We start from the raw sequence: 23022 nt of genomic DNA on the forward strand, positions 1-23022 counted from the left end.
AAATATTCATCTAAAAACAGACCAAGAATAATTAACATTTCCAGGTAGTCTTAAGTTTTTAATCATTGATTTTTCAGGCTTGAGCTCAGAGCAGGTTAACATTTTATCACAAAAGGTAGCAAATGTTAAATAAAGATCTCATCCATAAAGTATCTCAGATTATGTCATATAAATTGTGTCAATGAGAATCAACTCATTGTGATTAGGAACATAAATAACAGAATTTTAAGATATATAGATTTTTGAGTAGGAATGTTACAAATGTGTCAATAAGTAAATAAAGCCACAGTTGCTAAGTGATCTAAATAGAACAGCTTTTAATCCACAAATAGGATTTTATAACAGATCAGCAGCAGCAGCTCATAGAAAGAATATAAAAACTTGTATCAGTACAATCAACTACCTGCTCCTGAAGCTTTGCAAGATGCTGAACTCGTTCATCTTCGGAATCACCAGAAGAGTTATCTTCAGAGGAAGCTTCACTGCTGCTTTCTCTGCTGACAGTTTTAGTGGTATCTGTTTTCGTGTAACATACAGGCATACTCTCAACAGGTTCATCTGGGATCTTTGCAAAATGCATTTCAAAAACATCCTATAATGGAAAATTAGACTGTTAAGGTTTTCTGCATTTCTGATTTAATCAGCAAGAACACCTTTAACAAAAGGTATATTTCAGTGTCATTTTGACGAGAATTCTATTTTTCCTTGTGGTGATCATTTCATAATATAATATCAAATCATTATGTCGTATACCTTAAACTTGAACAATGTTATATGTCAATTATATCCCTATAAAACTGGGGAAAAAAAAAGATTTGCCAGAAGAAGAAATATAATAAGACTCATGCTTCTCTTCCTGCCAACCTTAGCAACTTTTCTCCTTTTTTCCAGGTAGGACAGACCTCTCAAACGATATAGCGGACCTCCTTTCAAAGATCTCTTGCCCTGTGGTTGGTGCATCATTCTACTACTTCCCAATGGCTCAGTCTCAAAAGTCCTTGAGCCTTCCCTTCAGTGGGACATGGGCTCCAGTAAATCCTATCTCAGATATTTACTGTCGCCTCTTCACTAGTATTTCCTCAGTATCCTCTATATGCAGGACAGCTTCATTAAAAGATTTGCTACTAAAGATGGTATACGTCAACAAACAACCCCCACCGTTTTAAGAGTATAATTTACAAGTTCTGCTTTACTACTTGGGGGTGTGGGTGTTATTCTTTATCTCTTGAGTTATGGTTCTAAAATTTCTAGAGTATGTTCAAAGGAAACTCACTGTCAGAGCACACGTAACAACTCACCTGGAGCATTCTTGCCATTGTTACTACTTCATGATCTGGAGGATTGTATTTGTAGCAATTCATGAACATTAATCTAACATCTGCAGCAAATTCATATGCATCTTTATATTCTTGGTTGTCCATTTTCCCCTAAATTAAGGAAAAATTACAGGATTCACAAACAACATAGTTCAATAATTATTTGGGCACCTATATTAAGTGTTCATATTATGAAATAATTCAAACATACAGAAGAATACAAATAATACCAAAAACAGATACCCACCATCCAGATTTGACAAATGTTAAACTTCTGCTACATTTGTTTCGTACTGTTAGACCTTGAAAAAACCCAGTGAATTTTGACAAGTACAGATTAGAAATGAGGGCATTCCAAATAAAGAAAGAACAGGAACAAAATGACAAAAGCAGGAAAAGAGAGCGTTTCCAGATAATCTTGGATGGACAAGTTTGATCGTAGGAAAGACATGTAAAAATATATTCCTTAAACCAATCTCGAACATCTAAACGAAAAATTTATATTAAAATTTTCATGAGAATGAAAAGACATTAAAAATAGAACAGAAGAGAAATATCAACAGAGGTTAAATTTTTAGGTAGCTGCATATGAAGTGGATAGAAGAGTGGGGATGTAGAGCAGCCAGTTAGGCAGACACTATAAAAAGAAAAACAAACAAACAGACAAGAAAATCCTATAGACTGCTGGGCAAAACACGTGTATATTAATGGACAATTCATAAACAAATACAAAAGGCCAATAAACCAATGCAACACGGCAGACCTCATTTGTAATTAAAGAAACACAAAACTAAAACATGAAACATAATTTTCTACCAATCAGATCATTGGCAATTGAGAAGGATTTCAGAGAACTAAATTAAAGTCACTGTGGGAGATCAAGATTTGGCCATCCTGAAATATATCTCTTTACCTTGATTGTTTTCTCTGAAGGACATTTGACCTCCCCCACTAACTGCCTAAAGAATTTGACATGGTGGCTCCTTCCTGGAACAGATCTTCTATCATGATGGCTGTAAAGATAATGTAGGATAGAGATTACAATAGCAAAGGCACCAAGCCTCTTTTATCAAAAACTCTGTCTCTCCCTGACCACATTATCTATAGATGACCCCCGAAAAGAATTGTCCTCCTGCCCTCTGAAGTCCCAGGCCACTACCCACCCCCAACACGCTCCTCGCCTTTAGCTGCAATACTTAAGCAAGCAGCTTAGACAGAGGGACGAGTTGCTCATTTCTGAGTTTCTCTCATGGATACATGTTAATAAACTTGGTATTATTTTCTCCTGCTAACCTGTCTTGTTGATTATTTGGCCAGCCATAAGAACCTTAAAGAAAAGGGCAGAGGGGGATTCACCCTCTTCCCCCGACAGTTTTGGCGTAGTCGCCAGGAGCCACACTGGCTGGCAAGTTGCCTTCTCTGGCTGGAAGACCTGCCTTCTCCCTGGACTACTGCAGATGATGAGATACGGGAATGCCTGACGAAAGCCGGCAAAAGGTAAGACTTCTTACCACGTCAGCCTCCCGGAATCTCTATCTGCAGAGGAAATGGTGAGAATTTTTTCTCTTTCTAAATTTAGATTGGCAGGAGAAAATATTTGGGAAACTAGTTTCTTGGGCTTTTAGTGACTCTTGGTTTAAATTTGGTAGAGTACTCTTGGTTTTGATCTTGATCCCTTTTCCTCCCAGAGTAGTCTCTATCTTGTTCTGTGTCCTGAGAACTTGGCTTTGTGACCAGTGAGAATCTTCTCCTTGGTCTCCACCATACGGAAGGTGCATTTACTGGGGTGTACCTTGGTGGCCAGTCAAGTAGACTGGGGTTCCGAACTGTCTCTTTGTCCGGCTGTGCCAAGCTCTCAGGGGAGTTTGTCATAAAGGGCCCAGTCCATAAGGGCTTTTGTCGTCTTAACCTTTGTTGCTTGTTAGTGCTGGAAAAATCCCATTCCAGTATCGCCTGCCTGGTGTCACAGATTAGCGGGTCTGTGACTGGAGGCGTCCCACACTATTGTGGGAGACCGGAGACACCGTTTTCACTACACCATCCTTACCGCCTGTGCAACGAAGGTCTTTGCTTTCTCTGAATATCTTTGGGAGTGAATTCTGTGGATCATGGGGGCTGCATCATCTGTGCCCTCACCAGGGACGCCTCTTGCGTCCATGGGAAAGATTTATTCTAAGCGTGGAAAGTTACCTCCGGGTCTTTCCTTAAAAAGGCTTATTGGTTCGAGTCACTACTGGAATAAATATACAAATGAAGATCCTACTCGTCAATGGCCAGATGACGGATCCTTTGAATTGGGAAAACTTCTAAATTGGGGGAAAAAAATTGTTTTGAGAGCTCTCACATAATTGTTTAATTGGAACCTAAGAAAAGGCCAGAAAAAGGAAGGGAAAAATTTGACTAGCCTTAAGACCTTGACTCAGGTTACAATTGAAATGAGAACACGTAAAAGTGTAAGTGTTGATAAGATTATAAAGGTTGGAATGTTTTAGCTAATTTTATATAAAGAGGTTACATCAACTTTGCCGGAGTATGTTTTAAAATGTCTGACTGGGAATGCTTCCCTTGTCCAAAATTAGAAGACCAAGACCTATCGATAAAAATCTCAATGAAAACTATGTTTAAAGGTATAAGAGGTGATGAAATTTACATGAAATTTTGTAGGAAAAAACTGATGTTATTTCTATTACAGAACTGGTTAACAAAAATAGTAATTTAAATGATGGCTAATTTTATCTAATGTCTTATGAAGTCTTGTAGGCAATCTAAATAATTATTGGGAATAAGTAACTAAATAGTTGTGAAAAAGATGAATGTTGGGTGAACTTTAAATAATAATTATGTGTTATGGTGGTTACAGCTTCCAAACTCTTTTTGGTGACTTAAAACTTTAGAGTTTTGCTAAATTTTATGATAAAAATTCAATTGAGTATCTAGATCATTTCCAAAGAACATAAGATATTAGACATTGATTGTTAAATGTACGTTTGTCTACTTTTGGGTTTTCATTACAGGAAAACTAAAAGGTGTTTTGGGTCTATTGGTAAACGTGTTTTATTAAAAGATTGTACTATAAAGTAACATATTTCTAGAAGTTATGAAGTGTTCATAAATTTTCCAAGCCACAAGATACAAATGTAAAAGAAAGTTTATAATTGTTTATAATTGTTTAGTTTTTACTTAGAAATTAAGGTTTCTAAAGGTTAAAATTTCTAATTAGTATATGTGATTGAAGCTACTAAAAATTAAGAAAAATATGTCTGTGTACAAGGAAAGTAAGATGTATAAAGAAGGTACAAAGAATGGAAATATTTTGTTTGGTTGATTAAGAAAGATAAATTTGTCCTCAAGTACTAGGAGGGAAAAGAAAGACATGGGACAAATTCTGAATGTAAAAAGAAAGTTATAGAAGGTTTGTGGAAGGAATTCTGGAAAAGGAGTTTTAGGTATGGTCAAGTTGGCTAAGATTAAAATGAATTTAATTAAGTAAATGAGTTTTAATAGCAAAAGTAAGCTGGTGCAAAATTAAAATTTAGTCTTCTGTCTCTTAAAAAGATAATTTGCTTAAACTTGATAAAGAGGTTACAAAAGATTTTTCTTTACCTTTGAGTAAGTCTACCTAAAAAAAAACCTGTTAAAATAATTTCCTGTGTTCAAAAGACTGAAGTCTCTCTATTAAGGCTTTTTGGACTGTTAATGCTCTGTTTGCTTTGACTTTTTATATTTTTGACAAGCTCCCCAAAATTCATATCTTAAATAAAGTCTTTCTTTTTAGTTTTTTTCTTTGAGAATTTTCAAAGGGCCCTGAAACTTCTCAAAGAAATTTGCTCTCTTCCTATAAGGAGGAAGATACTAAACTTATTAGGCTTATTCAGTATGTTAAATTACATGGAAAGCATTGTCAGACAAGTGATGATAAGTCTGCTTAGGTGCTATTATGTGGGCAAACGTTATTGATATAGGCGTTTTAAAATTGTATAACATTACTGAAATTCTGATCTGTCCTGGTTATCAGTCATAATTCTGGTTATTATTATTTTAAAGTGTTGTATGTCACAAAATTAACCAAATTTCCTTGTCAATTGCCATTTTGAGGTCTTGTTGTTTATAGACTTATTTCTTTGCTCTAATGCTTCTGCAAAATATGTTTCATCTTCAGAGAAGTTCATGGAAAGGACTTTAACACTTACTCTAGAATACAAGTTTCTGACAAACTTTCTGATCATAAAACTGAACTTGGTAAAAAAATTACAGAAATCCGATGGAGAAACTAATGACTTCATGAAGCTGCTAACAAAAAGATTGGGATCAAGAATGGATTACACAGGACTGAATGAACTGATAAGGATGATTATAATTTTTATGATTTTTCATTTGAAGTATTGCTGAATTTTTAAAGTTTTGTTTTTTCAGATTTAAGGAAAACTTTTTCTCTTTCCTCCTGAGCTAGCTATGATATATAGCAATTTGGTAAATGATACTTTTGTAAATAAAATTAAAATATTTATCTTTTTCTCTCTACCTGATCCCTCCAGGATTTGGAAACTCTTAGTAAGTGAGTATTGTTGTTTTCATGGCAATATAGTTATCTGCATAAGTTCAATAAGAATCTGTTCTCCTTATAACAGAACACAATTGGAAACACTGGTAATATTACCAAGGCTGTGACTGGAACATCATATTTGCGATATAACCATACAGCTTTTGAGGAATGAAGATTGGACTTTATGAAATAAAGCCACGTGGAACTATTGGCCTGGTACCTTATGTTCCAAGCAGCACTTACCAGGATAAGTAAAGAATGTCACTTATCTGGCAGGTACAAGGAACCTCGAAATATTTGGGGGGAACCTCGGAGGAGAGGAATTCACCCAAATCTGTAGGTATTGCAGGCAAAGTCTGATGACAAAATCCTTGGCTTGGCTTTCCTGGCCTCGAGAGGCCTTTGAAGTCCAATGTGAGATTCCTTATAAAAAGTTCCAGCAAAGCAGATTTAAAAGAGCCCATGTGATCAACTGCTATTCTTGCTGTACTTATGTAAATAATTGGGCCAACTCTATTGGAACTAGACTTATTTTGCAAACTAGTTAGTTTTAATTTGGCTATCTTAACAAAAATGAGGGTGATTTTAGAAAGAAAAATTATATTTCAGTAAAAACTATAGTATACATTTGCAGATATTAGATCCTAGTTTTGTTGTCTTTTGAGGTTTTTGTTTTATATCTGTTGACTGGACTGGATCCTGATTTCTTCTAGTCTCCTGAAATATCTGGCTACAGATGTCCAAACTAACGTTTTTGATTTTTTCCATCATTTTCATTTGGAATCACTGAAAACTGAACCTGCCCTTTTTCCTGAAGCCTTACAAAGTGAAGCCGATGGACTTGATACAAACTTAAGAGATTACCCGATGACATCATCAGGGACATTTTAAACTGCAAAAGATGCTTTGACGCTGACATCTAAAATTCTTCTTCACTGGCTGTCCTCTGAACTCAAAAACTGCTTTACAACTTGCTCTAACCATTAACCTTGTTTTTCTTTCGTTTACACAGAAATGCTTCTTATTAAATACTTGATTGCTTGCTTCCACAATATAGGTTTAACCTTGAGAGCCCACCTGCATCACCACCTTCTAAAATGAACTTAATTGAACTGATCTATTATCAGGACTAAGAAATGGGTTCAGTGAGATGAAACAATCTACCAACTCAGCTTCTGGACTATGAAACTTCTTTAAGTTTCAAAAGGACTGTGAAACTTTTAGTTTCAAAGGCGGGACTGTGGGAGATCAAGATTTGGCCACCCTGAAATATATCTCTTTACCTTGATTGTTTTCTCTGAAGGACATTTGACCTCCCCCACTAACTGCCTAAAGAATTTGACATGGTGGCTCCTTCCTGGAACAGATCTTCTATCATGATGGCTGTAAAGATAATGTAGGATAGAGATTACAATAGCAAAGGCACCAAGCCTCTTTTATCAAAAACTCTGTCTCTCCCTGACCACATTATCTATAGATGACCCCGAATAAGAATTGTCCTCCTGCCCTCTGAAGTCCCAGGCCACTACCCACCCCCAACACGCTCCTCGCCTTTAGCTGCAATACTTAAGCAAGCGGCTTAGACAGAGGGACGAGGTGCTCATTTCTGAGTTTCTCCCATGGATACATGTTATTAAACTTGGTATTATTTTCTCCTGCTAACCTGTCTTGTTAATTATTTGGCCAGCCATAAGAACCTTAAGGAAGAGGGCGGAGGGACATTCTCTCTCTTCCCCCGACATCACCATGTTATTACCCTTGTAATCCTATAATAGCCTCCCAACCAGTCTCCAGATTACTACTAGAGAAATCATTCTAAGAATTAAATAGGAGGACATAATTCTCAGGTGTAATGGCAGCTCTTGGCCTCTTTATAATGAGCGTTTTTCATGTGCAAGCCCCAGTTTCCTTCCAGTCTCATTTCCCCCTAGTCATTGATTCATATTCTCCATATGTTTCATGTTAGCCTAAATATAGTATTCTGGATATGTTTTCTTCACCTCAAGGCCTTCCAAGTTGCTCCCCCTGACTGAAATGTCCTATGACTTACTAAGTCCTGTTTATCCTTTAAGACTCAGCACAGATTTACCTATTTCAGGTAATGTTTCATGACCTCTCAGTCTGAATTAGTATACAGGGAAAAGTACAAAAACTTATTTTGAAGAGAGAATGGTTAAATGTTTTTTCAGAATTTAAAACACAAGCTTCAGATTGAAAGTGCTAATCTTCAATCAAGATGTATAAAATTAAAGGCTAGAGAGAGGAAATCAAAACTAAAAATTAAACTAGAGAGAGGAAAGACAGATTACCTACAAAGGGATGACAAGCAGACTGACAGCTTCTTATCAGCAACAATAGATGCCAGAAGATATCTTCCTAGTACTGAGGGAAAATAACTGTCATTCTAGAATTCCATAGTCAGTTAAAAAAATCATTCAAGACAAAACATAGACACTTTCAGAGACACAACTGTTGAGAGTTTACTGTCTATAAACACCCACGGAAGAGCCACTAAAGTTTGCACTTCAGCCAAAAGAAAAACCAAGAGAAGAGTAAGAGGCAAGAAATAAGGGTGAGCACAAAAACTAGTAACATGTTAATAAACAATGTTGATGATCAAAAAAATAAAACAAAACTGTTTAAGAGAACAACCAAACTTCTAGACAATAATAAAGAATAGGGAGTACAATGAGTAGTCATTCAGGAGGAAGACTGAGGTAACAATTTTGTAAATGTTACAGTTCTATGCTTTTAGAATTAAAATACATAATTAATTACTTAAAATTAATATACATAATTAAATTTTGCCAATAATTTTAAGTTTCCAAATCAGCAATAAAGAAAACTTACTAATCCACCAGAAGACGGAAAAAAAAAAAATGCAGAGTTGGAAACTACATAAATGCCTTACCAGAAAAAAAATGCATTAGAATTATGCAATTATTAAAAATATTCTTGAATATATAATGAGAAAATGTCCACAATATAGTAAGTGAAAATTCAGGCTACAGCATTATATTACACACTGTAACTCAAATATTGTGGTAAAGAACCATGGATGTGTTTGAATAGAAGAAAATAAAAAGATACATTTTTAAATGTTCCTATGATTCACTCCAGGTGGTATGACTACTGATGATTTTAATTTTCTTCATCTTTTTCTGAATTTCAAATTTCTTTACAATGACAAGATTACTTTTATAATCAAGAGAAGAAGTTCCTCCTATTAAGACAACATTTACCTTGATGGTTCCGAGGTCCATTGGATTTTTCACAATATCGTAGTAGTTATGAAGTCCCAAAGCATTAACATCAACAGGATTATAAAAGGGCCATGCATATGACAAGTGTTTCTTTGCAAGCATTTCTTTAAGAATCTCACTGCAGTGCCTTAATTGTTCAGTTACTTTAACACTCTTTACAACTTTATATTGTTGCTGAGAGTCCGGTAAAACATTCTTTAACACATTTTCTTTCACAGGTGGCATTTTCACCGATTTGTTTTCTTTAAGAGTTGGGGAAGATTCACCAGTCACTTTAACTACTGAAGTTGTAGGAGTTGTTGTATCTGCTTTCCTCTTCACACCCCTTGTCACCTAAAACAAAGTAATTCAACAACAAAAAAAACAAAATTAAGGTGACATTCAGAGCAACGGTTTTCAAACTATTTTTGATCATTACCCTTATCAGTTAAAAAAAAAAGGAAAGGATTACTAGCACCAAGTCTTCCATGTATTAAATATTAGTAAAGGTTAATTTCTCTTTTATTGGTAAAATAGTTCAAATATTTTCTTCCTACTCCCCATGAACTGTCTTGTGCAAACCTTTGAGACCAATGCAAGATAGGAAAAAAGTCATAGTTATAACAAAAGTTTCTGAATACCTGAAATCAGCTAGAGTATATAATTCAAAAAAGAAAATTATCAACCCAGCAAATTGTGAGTCAAGAAAAGTTACATCGCAAAAAAAAAAAAAAAAAATTAAGTTAGACATCTGATCTTAATACTACAAAGATACTAAACCAGTTCAAGTTCTAAGAAATCTCTAAAATTTGGTTCACATCCTGTCTGTTCAAAAAATGCATACAGACAAACATTAACTGGTATATGCTGAAGACCAATTTTCATATGAACTTAAAAAATGGTATAGACATCACAACAACCAAATTTACAATGAAATACTTTAAAGCTACAGTAAACTTACTTGGGCCACTGTTTGTGAGGTAGAGTTGACTGGAGCACCTTGTGCCACATTTAAAAGAGAAATAGATGTCTCAGGAAATACAGAGGGAATCGCTTGCTGCTTAAATATTTTTTCCGATGCTTTGGGGGATTGTTTTTCTTTAACAGAAGAAACTGCTACATTCTGTTGAGTGCCTAGTAAAGTGTGAACCAGAGACAATACTTGAGTAAAATATAAAACTAACACTATTTTTCTCTTAGTATGCTATTTTAACTCATTTAGGTCAGCTTTTTAGCAATATAAACACGATATACTCCAATTCCCCACTGAAACTCTCCCACACACACTTGCTGACAGTGTTAGACCAATTTAGATATAATATTGGAGACTGCAAAACCTGTTATTAATTTTATTTATTTATTAGGCTTATCAATTTTATTCAAAAAGGTACCTGATTTAAACTCAGACTAATAGAACTCTGTGATTAGCTTTAGGTAGCTGTTAACATGAGCAAAAATTTCAGACATCCTGAAGACAAACTATATAGTACTGTGTGAGGTCTTCAGAATGCTCTGCATAAATATCCAAGGAATTCAAAATTGTTACAAACAGTCCATCACTGGTTGACACAGAACAACAGATGTGAAAGTGATTCTCTCATCAATATATCCTTCAGATGATTCTGGCAAAGGAATAATTGTGCACGTTCTTCTGCCTAGTATGTTCATAGAGAATGCATGACTTAAGATATCTGGATCACAACACTCTGAAATCTATTATTTTAGAAGTCTATCCTTCCATCAAGCCAACTCCATTCTTCCAATTGCTCAGGCTAAAAACCTTGAAGTCATCTTTGACCCCACTCTCTCCCAAACTCAATATCCAATTCATCAGCAAACCCTTTTGGCTCTATCTTCTTATCCAGAATCCAACTATTCTTACAAATGGGAATCACCCTGGTCCAAGGCATCATCAATTCTCAACTGGATTACTGCAATAGCATCCTAAGAGGCCTTCCTTCTGCTTTTACATCCTATAGTCTATTCTCAAAAGAGCAATCAAAGTGATCTTTTAAGATTCAAATAAGACCATGACACTTCTGCTCAACGCCCAATGACTTCTAATCTTCTCTCCAAGTAAAAGCTGAAGTCCTCACAATGGCTTGTAAGGACCTGTATGATCTTTCTACCTTTTTCCCTCTACCTCTGCCCTTCTTCCAACCTCATTTCCTATCACTCTTCCCCCTCACTTATTTCACTCCAGCCTATTGGCCTGCTGTCCTCAAATTAGGTAAGCATAAGCAGACTATTTACTCTGTCTGGAAGGAGAGATCCTCTTGGCTCACTCCAACATTCCCTTCAGGCCTTTACTCAAATGTCACCTTCTCAAGCCACCATATATAAAACAACCCTCTCTTTCTACACCCACCACTCTCTAGTTCTCTTATTCTTATTTTTTCCACAATGTTATCACATTTGACATACAACATACAGGTATTCTTGACTCTCCAAATTCTTGCTAAACAAACTCAGGAACCAAATAGATTTGAATGTATTTTAAGATGGGGCTGGTATTGCTCATATTCTGAGTTCTCACTACTCACTAACTAAAACTTAGAAATCAAATAGGTTCAGATAATCTTATATCCTTTGATATCCCAACTATTGCTGTTTGAACTCAGGTGTTAAACAGATATGTATAATGAGGAATACTTACATTTACTTAATTTTACCTATGTTCCTAACTAGAACAAAAAGCTCTATGAGGAAAAAAGGATTCTGGATATTGTCTAGTGTAAGAAATAGACATAAAAAAAATAAGTAATCAAATCGATTACAAGTGATGCTAAGTGCTAGGAAGGAAATAAATAGAGTGCTAACTAAATTAAGGCAGAGATCTATTACAAAGAAGATAGCCAAGGAAGGCCTCTCTGAAGAGGTGCCAATTAAGATGTTACTGTAATGAGAAGTAGCAGCCAGACAGAGAATGGGGTGGCAGTAAAAATGTATTTCAAGAAAACCAGTAGGGAAAACTTTAGCTAATGAGAGGAAAGTAGCTCAGGATGAGAATGGAGAATTGGGCAAAGACCAGATCACAAAGGCTACTTTAGGCATTTAGACTTCATTCTTTCATGGGAAGCCAAAGAGAGGTTTGAAACAGGTGAATAACATGTTCCAGTTTCTTTCTAAAAGATCACTTTTGCTATCCTGTAGAAAATAGACCAAAATCTGGAGAGTAACATCAGCATCATGGCAGAGTGAGTTGCTCCCCTTGTGGCTCCTCTCTAAGTTACAAGTAAACAGACATTAACTAACCAACAGAGGATCCCCTACACAGCACAATAGGACGTCTGAGAGATCCACGCAGCCAAACATCTGATGGTTGGGGGACTGGATCCCCGGGAAGCAGCGGAACTGGGTGAACAGACCTCTCCCCTTCCCCAGTGGCAGCGATATAGGTCACGGGTCCTTACATGCCAGCCGCCAAGACTGTAAAAGGAGGCAGGGGCAGCCCAGCCTGTGCACAAACACTTTCAGAGTGGTGGCCTGGCCCACAGGAATGCCCACCATGCCACAGCGGCCCCATCCCTGGGAACACTCCCCACCAAGTGGCGCAGCTCATCCCCCACAAAGTGCATCAACTCAGCCAAACCACCTGTGAGCACAGAGCTGGCCCTCGTGTGCACAAAAGAAAGCGCCCCACCCCCTCATACCTAGTGCGCGGCAGCTTAGCTGGTCCCCTGCCAAGCACAGAGGCCCCGCCTACAGTGCCTGACCTGTCCAACCAGCACAGAGGCCCTGCCCACGTGAGCGTAATGTGCAGAGCCATGAGGGCCAGCCTGGGCAAATGCAGAGTAGCCCTACCCACACAACTTCCAGCAGACAGGGCAGGATAAGAAAACACAGCTCCTGCTCCCCCGCAGCAGTGGCAGGAAGAATCTGCGACCTGATACTACCACAAATGCGCCAGCAAAGGATCACTTCATAAAACACCATGAAGAACTACATTAACACGTCAGAGTAGAAGGAAAATGACAAGTCTTCAGAAACCAATCCTGAACTCACAGAAATTTACAATCTAAATGACAGAGGATTCAAAATAGTTATTATAGAGAAATTCAACGAGTTACAAGAAAACTCAGAAAGACAGTTCAATGAGCTCAGGAATAAAATTAATGAGCAGAAGGTATACTTCACCAAAGAGATGGAAACTTTAAAAAAAAACAAACAGAAATTCTGGATATGAAGACTACAATTAATGAGATAAAACATAATCTAGAATCCATAAAAAATAGAGCTGACATTATGGAGGACAGAAATAGTGACTTAGAGGATGGAAATGCTTCCAGTGGAGGAGGAGAGAGAACTAAGATTTTAAAAAAATGAAGAAATTCTTTGAGAAATATCCAACTTAATTATGAAAAGGAACATAAAGATTATAGGTATTCCAGAGGGAGAAGAGAGAGAGAAAGGAGAGCAGAGAGCTTGTTCAAAGAAATAATAGCTGAGAACTTTCCAAAACTGGGGAAGGAACTGGAATCACAAGTACACGAAGCCAACAGAGCTCCTAATTACGTCAATGCAAAAAGACCTTCTCCAAGGCATATAATATTAAAACTGGCAAAGGTCAATGACAAAGAAAAAACATTAAGGGCAGCAAGGCAGAAGAAAATAACCTGCAAAGGAACCCCTATCAGGCTTTCAGTGGATTTCTCAGCAAAAACCTTACAGGCTAAGAGAGAATGGAATGATATATTCAAAATACTGAAAGACAAAACTTTCAGCCAAGAATACTCTATCCAGTGAAACTATCCTTCAGATATGATGGAGAAATAAAAGCTTTCCCCGATAAAAAAAAAAAAAGCTGAGGGAGTTCATCACCACTAGGCCTGCCTTACAAGAAATGCTGAAAGGAGCCCTCCCATCTGAAACTAAAAAGCAAAGATTTACAAAACCTTAAGCAAGGCGATAAACAGACAGAATCAGAAAAGTGCAGCTCTATATCAGAATAAGTTAGTAAACAATTATAACATAAAAGACAAAGGGAAGGAAAGTATCAACAATAACTATAAACACTTCAATTTAGTCACAAACTCACAACATAGAAAAGAACAATTTGTGACAACAATAACTCAGAAGGGGAAGAGGAAAGGGATGGAATCTGCTTAGGCTAACGGAGATAAGAGGCTATCAGAAAATGAACTATCTCATCTATGAGATCTTTTATACAAACCTCAAGGTGACCACTAAACAAAAAATCAGAGCAGAGCCACAAATGATAAATAAAGAGAAAACCATCACAGAAAACCACCAAATTGAAATGGCAGTCAGAAATAAAAGGGAAGAGGAACAAGGCGAGTATAGAACAACTGGAAAACAAGAGATAAAATGGCAGTACTAAGCCCTCATATATCAATAATCACTCTAAATGTAAATGGATTGAATTCTCCAATCAAAAGAAACAGAGTAGGGGCCAGCCCAGTGGCATAGTGGTTAAGTTCATGTGCTCCGCTTCAGCAGCCTGGGGTTCGCAGGTTTGTATCCTGGGTATGGACCTACGCACCGCTCATCAAGCCTTGCTGTGGCAGCATCCCACATACAAAATAGAGGAAGATGGGCAGAGATGTTAGCTCAGAGCCAATCTTCCTCAGCAAAAAGAGGAAGATGGGCAACAGATGTTAGCTCAGGGCCAATCTTCCTCACCAAAAAAAAAAAAACCAAACAAAAACAAAAAACAGAGTGGCTGGATGGATTAAAAAACAAGACCCAACAATATGGTGCCTCCAGGAAACACATCTCAGCTCTAAAGACAAACACAGGCTCAGAGTGAAGGGATGGAAGACAGTACTCCAAGCAAATGGCAAGCAAAAGAAAGCAGGTGTTTCCATCCTTATATCAGACAAAGCAGATTTCAAGATAAAAAAGACAAAGAGGGGCAGTATATAAAGATAAAAGGGACATTCAAATGAAAATGAAAACACAACATACCAACTCTTATGGGATGCAGCCAAAGTGGTGCTGAGAGGGAAATTTATACCAGTACAGGCCTACCTCAACAAATGGGAAAAATCTCAAATAAGTAATCTTAAACTACACCTAACAGAACTAGGAAAAGAAGAATAAACAAAGCCCAAAGTCAGCAGAAGGAGGGAAATAATAAAAATTAGAGCAGAAATAAATTAAATACAGACTAAAAGAACAATAGAAAGGATCAATGAAACTAAGAGCTGTTTCTTTTTTTTTTTTTTGAGGAAGATTGGCCCTGAGCCAACATCTGTTGCCAATCTTCCTCTTTTTCTTTTTTCTCCCCAAAAGCCTAGTAAATAGTTGTATATCCTAGTTGTAGGTCCTTCTAGTTCTTCTATGTGGGACACTGCCTCAGCATGGCCTGATGAGTGGTGAGTAGGTCCGGGCTCAGGATCTGAACCGGTGAACCCTGGGCCACTGAAGCAAAACAGGCCAATTTAACTGCTACACCACCTGGCCAGCCCCAAGAGCTGGTTCTTTTAGAAGATAAACAAAATTGCCAAACCCTTAGCCAGACTCACTGCAAAAAAAGGAGAGAAGGCTCAAATAAATAAAATAAGAAATGAAAGAGGAGAAACTACAACAGATACCATGGAAATACAAAGGACTATAAGAGAATACTATGAAAAACTATATGTCAACAAATTGGACAACCTAGAAGAAATGGATAAATTCTTGGACTTATACAAGCTCCCAAAACTGAATCAAGAAGAAACGGAGAATCTGCATAGACCAATACCAAGTAGAGATTGAAACAATAATCAAAAACCTCCCAAAAAACAAAAGTCCAGGACCAGATGGCTTTTCTGGAGAATTCTACCAAACGTTCAAAGAAAACTTAATAACTATCCTTCTCAAACTATTCCAAAAAATTGAAGAAGATAGAATGCTTCCTAACTCACTCTTTGAGGCCAACATTACCCTGATACCAAAACCAGACAAGGACAACACAAAGAAGGAAAATTAGAGGCCAAAATCACTGATGAACATAGATGCAAAAATCCTCAACAAAATATTGGCAAATTAAATACAGCAATACATTAAAAGGATCATACACCATGAACAAGTGGGATTTATACCAGGGATGCAGGGATAGTTCAACATCCGCAAATCAATCAATGTGATACACCACATTAACAAAATGAGGGAAAAAAAAATCACATGATCATCTCAATAGATGCAGAGAAAGCATTTGACAAGATCCAATATCCATTTATGAGAACAGACCAGGCAGGATAATCAGGATCACTGGGAGTAAGGATCACTAGGATGGTTGCAAGGGCAATTTAGAGGCTGAATCCAAATGACTTACTAATGATCAGAATGTGTGAGAAAGAATCAAAGCAAGGAAAGAATCAAGGACAACCTCTAGTACTCTGGCTCGAACAACTCTGTCTATTAATACTTTCTGTCGCAAGGAACAATCTGGGGAAGATCAGTGTTTAACTATGAGCATGTTGTGTGTGAGATATGTATAAGACATCCAAGTGAGATGTCTGGTGGCATGAAGGTAAGAACTGGTTTAACGGACTGTTTAAATGGACATTTTATACTAATAGAATAGGATGTAGAAGGACTTCTGGATGTCTATTTCCTTTCAGGGATTTATTATTTAGCTCTAGACATTATATTTATACACACACACACACACTTTTATATATATGAAAGAGACAGAGAGAGAGAACAAACTTTTTCTGGCTTACCTTTCTTTATTCTTTCTTTACTACCCACAACTTGTTCTTCTTGTGGCATCTGAGATAATTTCTGCCTAAACAACTTCTCTAGAGCTTGTGCCATAAGAACAATGTCATCTCCAGGCTAGAAAATATATAAAATATACCATTAAGGTTACACAGTATGGTCACTGTACCAAGTTTCTGTAATTCAGGCTACCTCAAAGAAGGCAGCGACATAGTACTCTTAGACTTTATTTATTAAACAATATTTACTGCTTCTAAATTAAGTTTAGAAAATAGTGTAGCAGCTCACATTTTAAATTCTAATCCTACCCCTTTAACCTCTAAAAGGACCCAGGATGCCTTTCTGAGCACTAGAGGGTTACAATCCAACCAATCCTACTAATACAAAAAGGTATTAGAAATTGGAATTTCTTACCTCACAAATAAGTTAAAACAAACTTGTTCATGGCTGTGCAAAGTACCTCACGGTTGACTTGACGTGATTCAGTTTTCAATTAACTAAGCAATAAAATGACACTGTGGAGCTAACTCAGTTTCAAATCTGCTCTCTGCTTAGAAGTCTTTCTTGTGCTTTACTTCACTACTAAGAAAATACTAAGTAAATTGCAAAGCAAAAGTCTAAGGCAGAGAACACTTATTTCTAAGTTAGGTAGTTCAGGAAAATTACTGAACTTCATTTTAAAATGTTAAATGTAAAAGGACCCTTTGGAATTGTTAAATTAAAATGAAGTTGCCAACGGTTTTTTAAGAATAGCATTAGTTCTGATTTTTAGAAAATTCATATTGGCTAACATTCTTAAATCTTTTATATATATAAGGTGGCATTGATAGTTACCTTGGGAACCAAATCAAAATTTCTACTACATTTCAGCGTCACTAGCGATTTTGAATAAATAGGATATGTTATAAAATTTTTAGATACCAAAGAACAGCTTGAAAAGGATGCAGTACTCTGCATACTATATGGAGGAAAAATTGAATACACAAATCTATTTATGGATGAAAGCAAATGTGAAGTTTAAGTTCAAAATGTCCACATATATTATCACATAGGCTAATGCATTAACACAAATGCAAATACTACTTCTGGGATATAACAGAGAATATGTCTGATCTTTATGTTAACTTGTCATGAAGTTTAGAAGTATGTGATTTGTTTGGCTTCTTAGGTTATGGCTAGGGGGATCCATACCATGACTATTTAATCAAGATTAGTGTAGAATAAGGTTTATCATTCATCTTATAATTAAAATGGCAGAAGTGCAGTAGAGAACATTTTGAAATAACACTTTACTCACAGAAATCAGCTATCATTGGTATTTCATTTTTTAAAACATAAAAAGCCATTATAGCTATTCAGGCAAAAAATATAGCAAATAGATTAAACAAATATTGATATATGAAAATTATAAAATCCAGTAAAAAAATCATTATCCTTAAAAATATGTAAAATATCCCAAATCAAGACTAGAAATCAGCACACTTATTTATACACATCTCCTACTTCAACAGCAAAGAATTAGCAGATATAATATAAGGCTTACATACCTTGTTGTATAAGTAACAATTTGAGAACACTGTATTGAAGTCTTCTATACATTCTGAAGCCTTCGCATAATATTTATGTTCCAAACGCTTCTTAATTGTATTTAAATCCATTGGGTTTTTTATAATGGTATAATAATCCTACAGTTTTCAAGAAGAAATTCTAAATGTTAGTAGTAAGAATGAATTCACTACAATCATTGGTACACAAAAATAGTTAAGAAGTCATACACCAATAACTAGAGAGAGCAGTTGATTACCTTTAAAAAGCCATAATCTGTAAACAAAAACCTTTAGTAATGAGAACAAAGCTGACTGCCATGGCATTATTTTCCAGAGAGGAAAAAAAAGGCCAATAAATGAAGAATAACAAAGACAAGAACGTAAGAGTAGAACCATCCTGGAAAATAAAAAGTGAAGAGCATGAAGAAAAAGAAACTAGTATTTATGAAGTCTGACAGATCCAGAGTACAATCCTAGCTCCACAGTGTACTAGTTACATCACAAACTACTTACCCATTCTGTTACCAGATGGCTAAAAATTCCTAATATAAGACCTAAAGTTGAATTCTGTGCGAGATGCACCTAAGTCTGCCAGAAGTGTCAAGAGTGACTTCAAAAGGTCAACTAACAGATGCTATAACAAAAAAGCATGTACTATAATTTACCACAAATTGTTAAAATAAGAATTTCAATGCTCAGAAAAATGAGCTTTGTTGTTTAGGAAAAAATACTCATTGGGATATTCTTCAGTGGTGCTGAATAAGTTAGGTGTTTATTAAATATATTTTACAATATTAAAGACTAGTTTGTTTCTTTCAGAGATTTACAAGGTTTTTCTTTTTTTTTTTTAACTAACATAATTATAAGACACACTTACAGGCAACTGTAGTTTCACGGCATCCACAGGCTGCTGAAAAGGCCAGGAAAAATTATGCTTCCATAAAGCCTTCAGGACAACTTTTTGTAGATAGTGCAGTTGGTTTGTCAATCGCCCATTTTTCTTAGTATTTATATACTCTGGCGGTGGAGGGTTAACAATAGCTGTTTGTCGACTTGGCAAAGACATTCTTAATGGCTTCAAACCCTGATATCCTAATGTTGTCTACAAGTGCATGTCCTAAAAAAAAAACAAAAAACTGAGCTACCTTCAAACCACTTTTAAAATGGTTTCCATAGGAACTAAAAAATGTTATTTAAGAGTAACAGATAAAATATTTTAAAGCACATCATGATTAAGACAGCAAAAAAAAAAAAATCCAAATAATAAATAATCAATTTATAAACAAATACAAACCTTTTTCTATATAAGTACTAAAAGTTATTTCATTACATATGCCTAGTTTTGGATGATTAAAGTTATTTCAATCTTTCATAGTATTTCTTTCTGTCTTTCTAAAACACAAATTGAAGTCTTAGCAGGAAAAGTCTGTAAGTTCCTGGTAAAAAAGAAATAACAGGGAATGTTAAAGATAATATTAGTATATAGTTATTCTACAATTATTAATTCAATGAAGGGAAAAAGGCAAAGTAAAGGATTTTTCTGGCTAATTTAAATGAAGTGATTTATTTAAAAAACTAATTATTAGAAAGAAACATGACAAGTGTTAAAATGCTACTCTTTAGCGCATATTACTACACCTAAAATAAAATACTTTAAAACTTCGTGAGTATTTCAGAAAGCTACTATCTCACATTCTTAGACAGCATTATTACTTTAAGGATAAAAGAACAAAGATACTACCAATCAGCAAATGAAAAGTATGATTATTAAATTGTTCATTTTTAGAGAACAGTTACATTTAGCTACATTTAGCCAGTACATCTTTGTTTGCATTAAAGCAGTGTGAGTTCTCAACTCTTGCTTGATATTAATCAGTTGTGGATCTTTTTTTTAAACTGTGGTAAAGTACATATAACATAAAATTTACCATCTTAACCATTTTTAAGTGTACAGTTCAGTAGTGTTAAGTATATTCATATTTTTGAGCAACTAATCTCCAGAACTTTTTCATCTTCCAAAACTGAAATTCTATACCTATTAAACAACTCATCCTCCCCTTTCCCCAGCCCCTGACAACCACCATTCTATTTTGTTTCTATGAATTTGACTACTCTAGGAATCTCGGATAAGTGGAATCATACAGTACGTCTTTTTGTGACTGGCTTATTTATCTTAGCATAATGTCAAGGTTCATCCATATTGTAGCATGTGTCAGAATTTCCTTCATTTTATAGACTATATTTTGTTTATCCATTCATTCACTGATGGACACTCGGGCAGCTTCTACCTCTTGGCCATTGTGAACACTGCTGTTATGAACATAGGTGTATAAATATGTCTTCAAGACCCTGCTTTCAATTTTTATGGACACATCCCCAGAAGTGCCATTGCTAGATCATATGGTAATTCTATTTTTAATTTTCTGAGAAAGTAGCAGCAGCACTGCTTTCCACAGCGGCAGCACTGTCTTACACTCCCACCAACAGTCTACAGGGTTCCAGGTTCTCCAGAACCTCACAACACTTGTTATTTACTGTTTTTTGTTGGCTTTAACAGTAGCCATCCTAATGGGTGTGAGGCGATGTGGATCACTTTGCAAGTACCAATGTCCAGGCCCCAACCTCTGGAGACAGGGCTTGGGAGTGTTTTTGTTTGTTTGCTTTTTAAAGTTCCCTGGTGCTATTGATGTGCAGCCAGGATTAAGAACCACTATGCTAAAATGAATTAACTTGGAGGTTAGTTATCAAGCATAATTATCAATTATAATTGATATCAATAATCAATTATAATTATCAAATTATAAGATGGATAATCTTACAATTTACTTCACCTCATGATTTCACTCTTCTCCTCGTTATACAAATATGAATTAGAACTCTTAATAAAAAGTCATTGAGAACAAAGGAGATATTTTATAGTGTCACAACTGAAACTGGCTCTCATCCTGGCTTTGTAATTATTTAAAGCTAGCCTAGGGCTGGCCCCGTGGCTTAGCGGTTAAGTGCACGCAACGCGCCACTGGCAGCCCGGGTTTGGATCCCGGCCGCGCACCGATGCACCGCTTCTCCGGCCACGCTGAGGCCACGTCCCACACACAGCAACTAGAAGGATGTGCAGCTATGACATACAACTGTCTACTGGGGCTTTGGGTAAGAAAGGAGGAGGATTGGCAATAGATGTTAGCTCAGAGCCAGTCTTCCTCAGCAAAAAGAGGATTGGCATGGATGTTAGCTCAGGGCTGATCTTCCTCACACACACACACACACACACACACACACACACACACACAAAAATAAAGCTAGCCTACCTTTTGAGTGTCCCGATCACTACACCTTCCCTCCTTCACAATGACTTCTGTCCCCATAGATTAAGTTGTGACTGTTTTTGAACTTTACATAAACATAGTATTATTTACTATGTGTGACATTGTGTCTGGCTTCCTTTCATCAATATTACGTTTGTGAGATTTATCCGTGTTATTGCTTATGTTGTTTGTTCATTTTCATTTCTGTATACCATGCTACTGTGGAATTATACCATAATTTATCCATTCCTATTGGGACTTTTGGGTTGTTGTCAGCTTTTGACTATGACAAATAATGCTGCTATAAACATGCTTGTAGTGTATATGTGCATGTATTATGTTGAGTATAAACCCAGAGGTAGAACTGTTGAGTTCTATGTTCTATATACATAACTGTTGAGTTACGTATATGTTCAACTTTAGTAGATACCACCAAACAGTTTTCCAAAATGTACCAATTTATATACACAACAGCAGTCTGAGAATCCCATTTATTCTATATCCTTGTCAATATATATATTTTTTTTTCGTGAGGAAGATCAGCCCTGAGCTAACATCCATGCCAATCCTCCTCTTTTTGCTGAGGAAGACCGGCCCTGGGCTAACATCTGTGCCCATCTTCCTCCACTTTATATGAGACGCCGCCACAGCATGGCCTGACAAGCGGTATATTGGTGCGCACCTGGGATCCAAACCCGGGCCACCAGCAGTGGAGTGCACGCACTTAACCGCTATGCCATGGGGCCGGCCCTCAATATTTGGTATTATCAGTATCTTCCATTTTATCAATTCTGGTGGGTGTATAACGGGATCTCATTGTGATTTTAATTTGTATTTCTCTGATGATTTATGATATGAAACCCTTTTGTATATGTCTGTTGGCCACATGGGTATCTTGTCAGGCACCTGTTGAAGCATCCTACCCATTTTTCTATTGGGTTATCTGTCATTATCTTATTGATTTTTAGGAGATCCCCATATATTCTGAATACAAAACCTTTGTGTGTTACAAATATCTTCTCCCATGCTATGGCTTACATACTCAGTCTCTTACTGGTGTTTTTAGATGAATTAAGTTATTATTGTTAATGAAGTACATTTATCAACTTATAACCTTCCGAAAGTGAACAAATAAAGAAGAGATCTCTGAATAAATTCAAATTTATTATTTTTTTTATTTCTGAGTTTATCTACAAAATTTAAATGCATAACAAAGTGTTGGTGAGGAGTCCTAGAGAACCAGCTTTAAGAGTTCTTACTTAAAATGAAATTTTTAAAAGGAGTGCAGTATATAGGTTTTAAGCTTCCCTTTGAAGAAAATTCTTTCTACCTCTGTCTCCTTAACTTAAAACTGTGCTTTCCAATATGGTAGCCATATGTGGATATTTAAATTTTAACTAA

General features: G+C 36.1%; 1 protein-coding gene across 1 annotated transcript in view; it reads right to left on the bottom strand.

Annotated features, from left to right (window-relative positions):
* Nucleotides 1-19424, bottom strand: part of BRDT (bromodomain testis associated) — a 46183-nt gene extending 26759 nt beyond the window's left edge. The window contains 7 exon segments of the mRNA XM_014780157.2: nucleotides 404-592; nucleotides 1299-1427; nucleotides 9102-9455; nucleotides 10063-10235; nucleotides 16772-16886; nucleotides 18317-18454; nucleotides 19194-19424. Coding sequence (XP_014635643.2) covers nucleotides 404-592; nucleotides 1299-1427; nucleotides 9102-9455; nucleotides 10063-10235; nucleotides 16772-16886; nucleotides 18317-18454; nucleotides 19194-19382 — 1287 coding nt within the window. The 5' untranslated portion in view covers nucleotides 19383-19424.
* Between the last annotated feature and the right edge of the window lie 3598 nt (nucleotides 19425-23022).

Source organism: Ceratotherium simum, chromosome 2 (assembly GCF_057802395.1).
Source record: "Ceratotherium simum simum isolate JZ-2026a chromosome 2, ASM5780239v1, whole genome shotgun sequence".
NCBI lineage: Eukaryota > Metazoa > Chordata > Mammalia > Perissodactyla > Rhinocerotidae > Ceratotherium > Ceratotherium simum.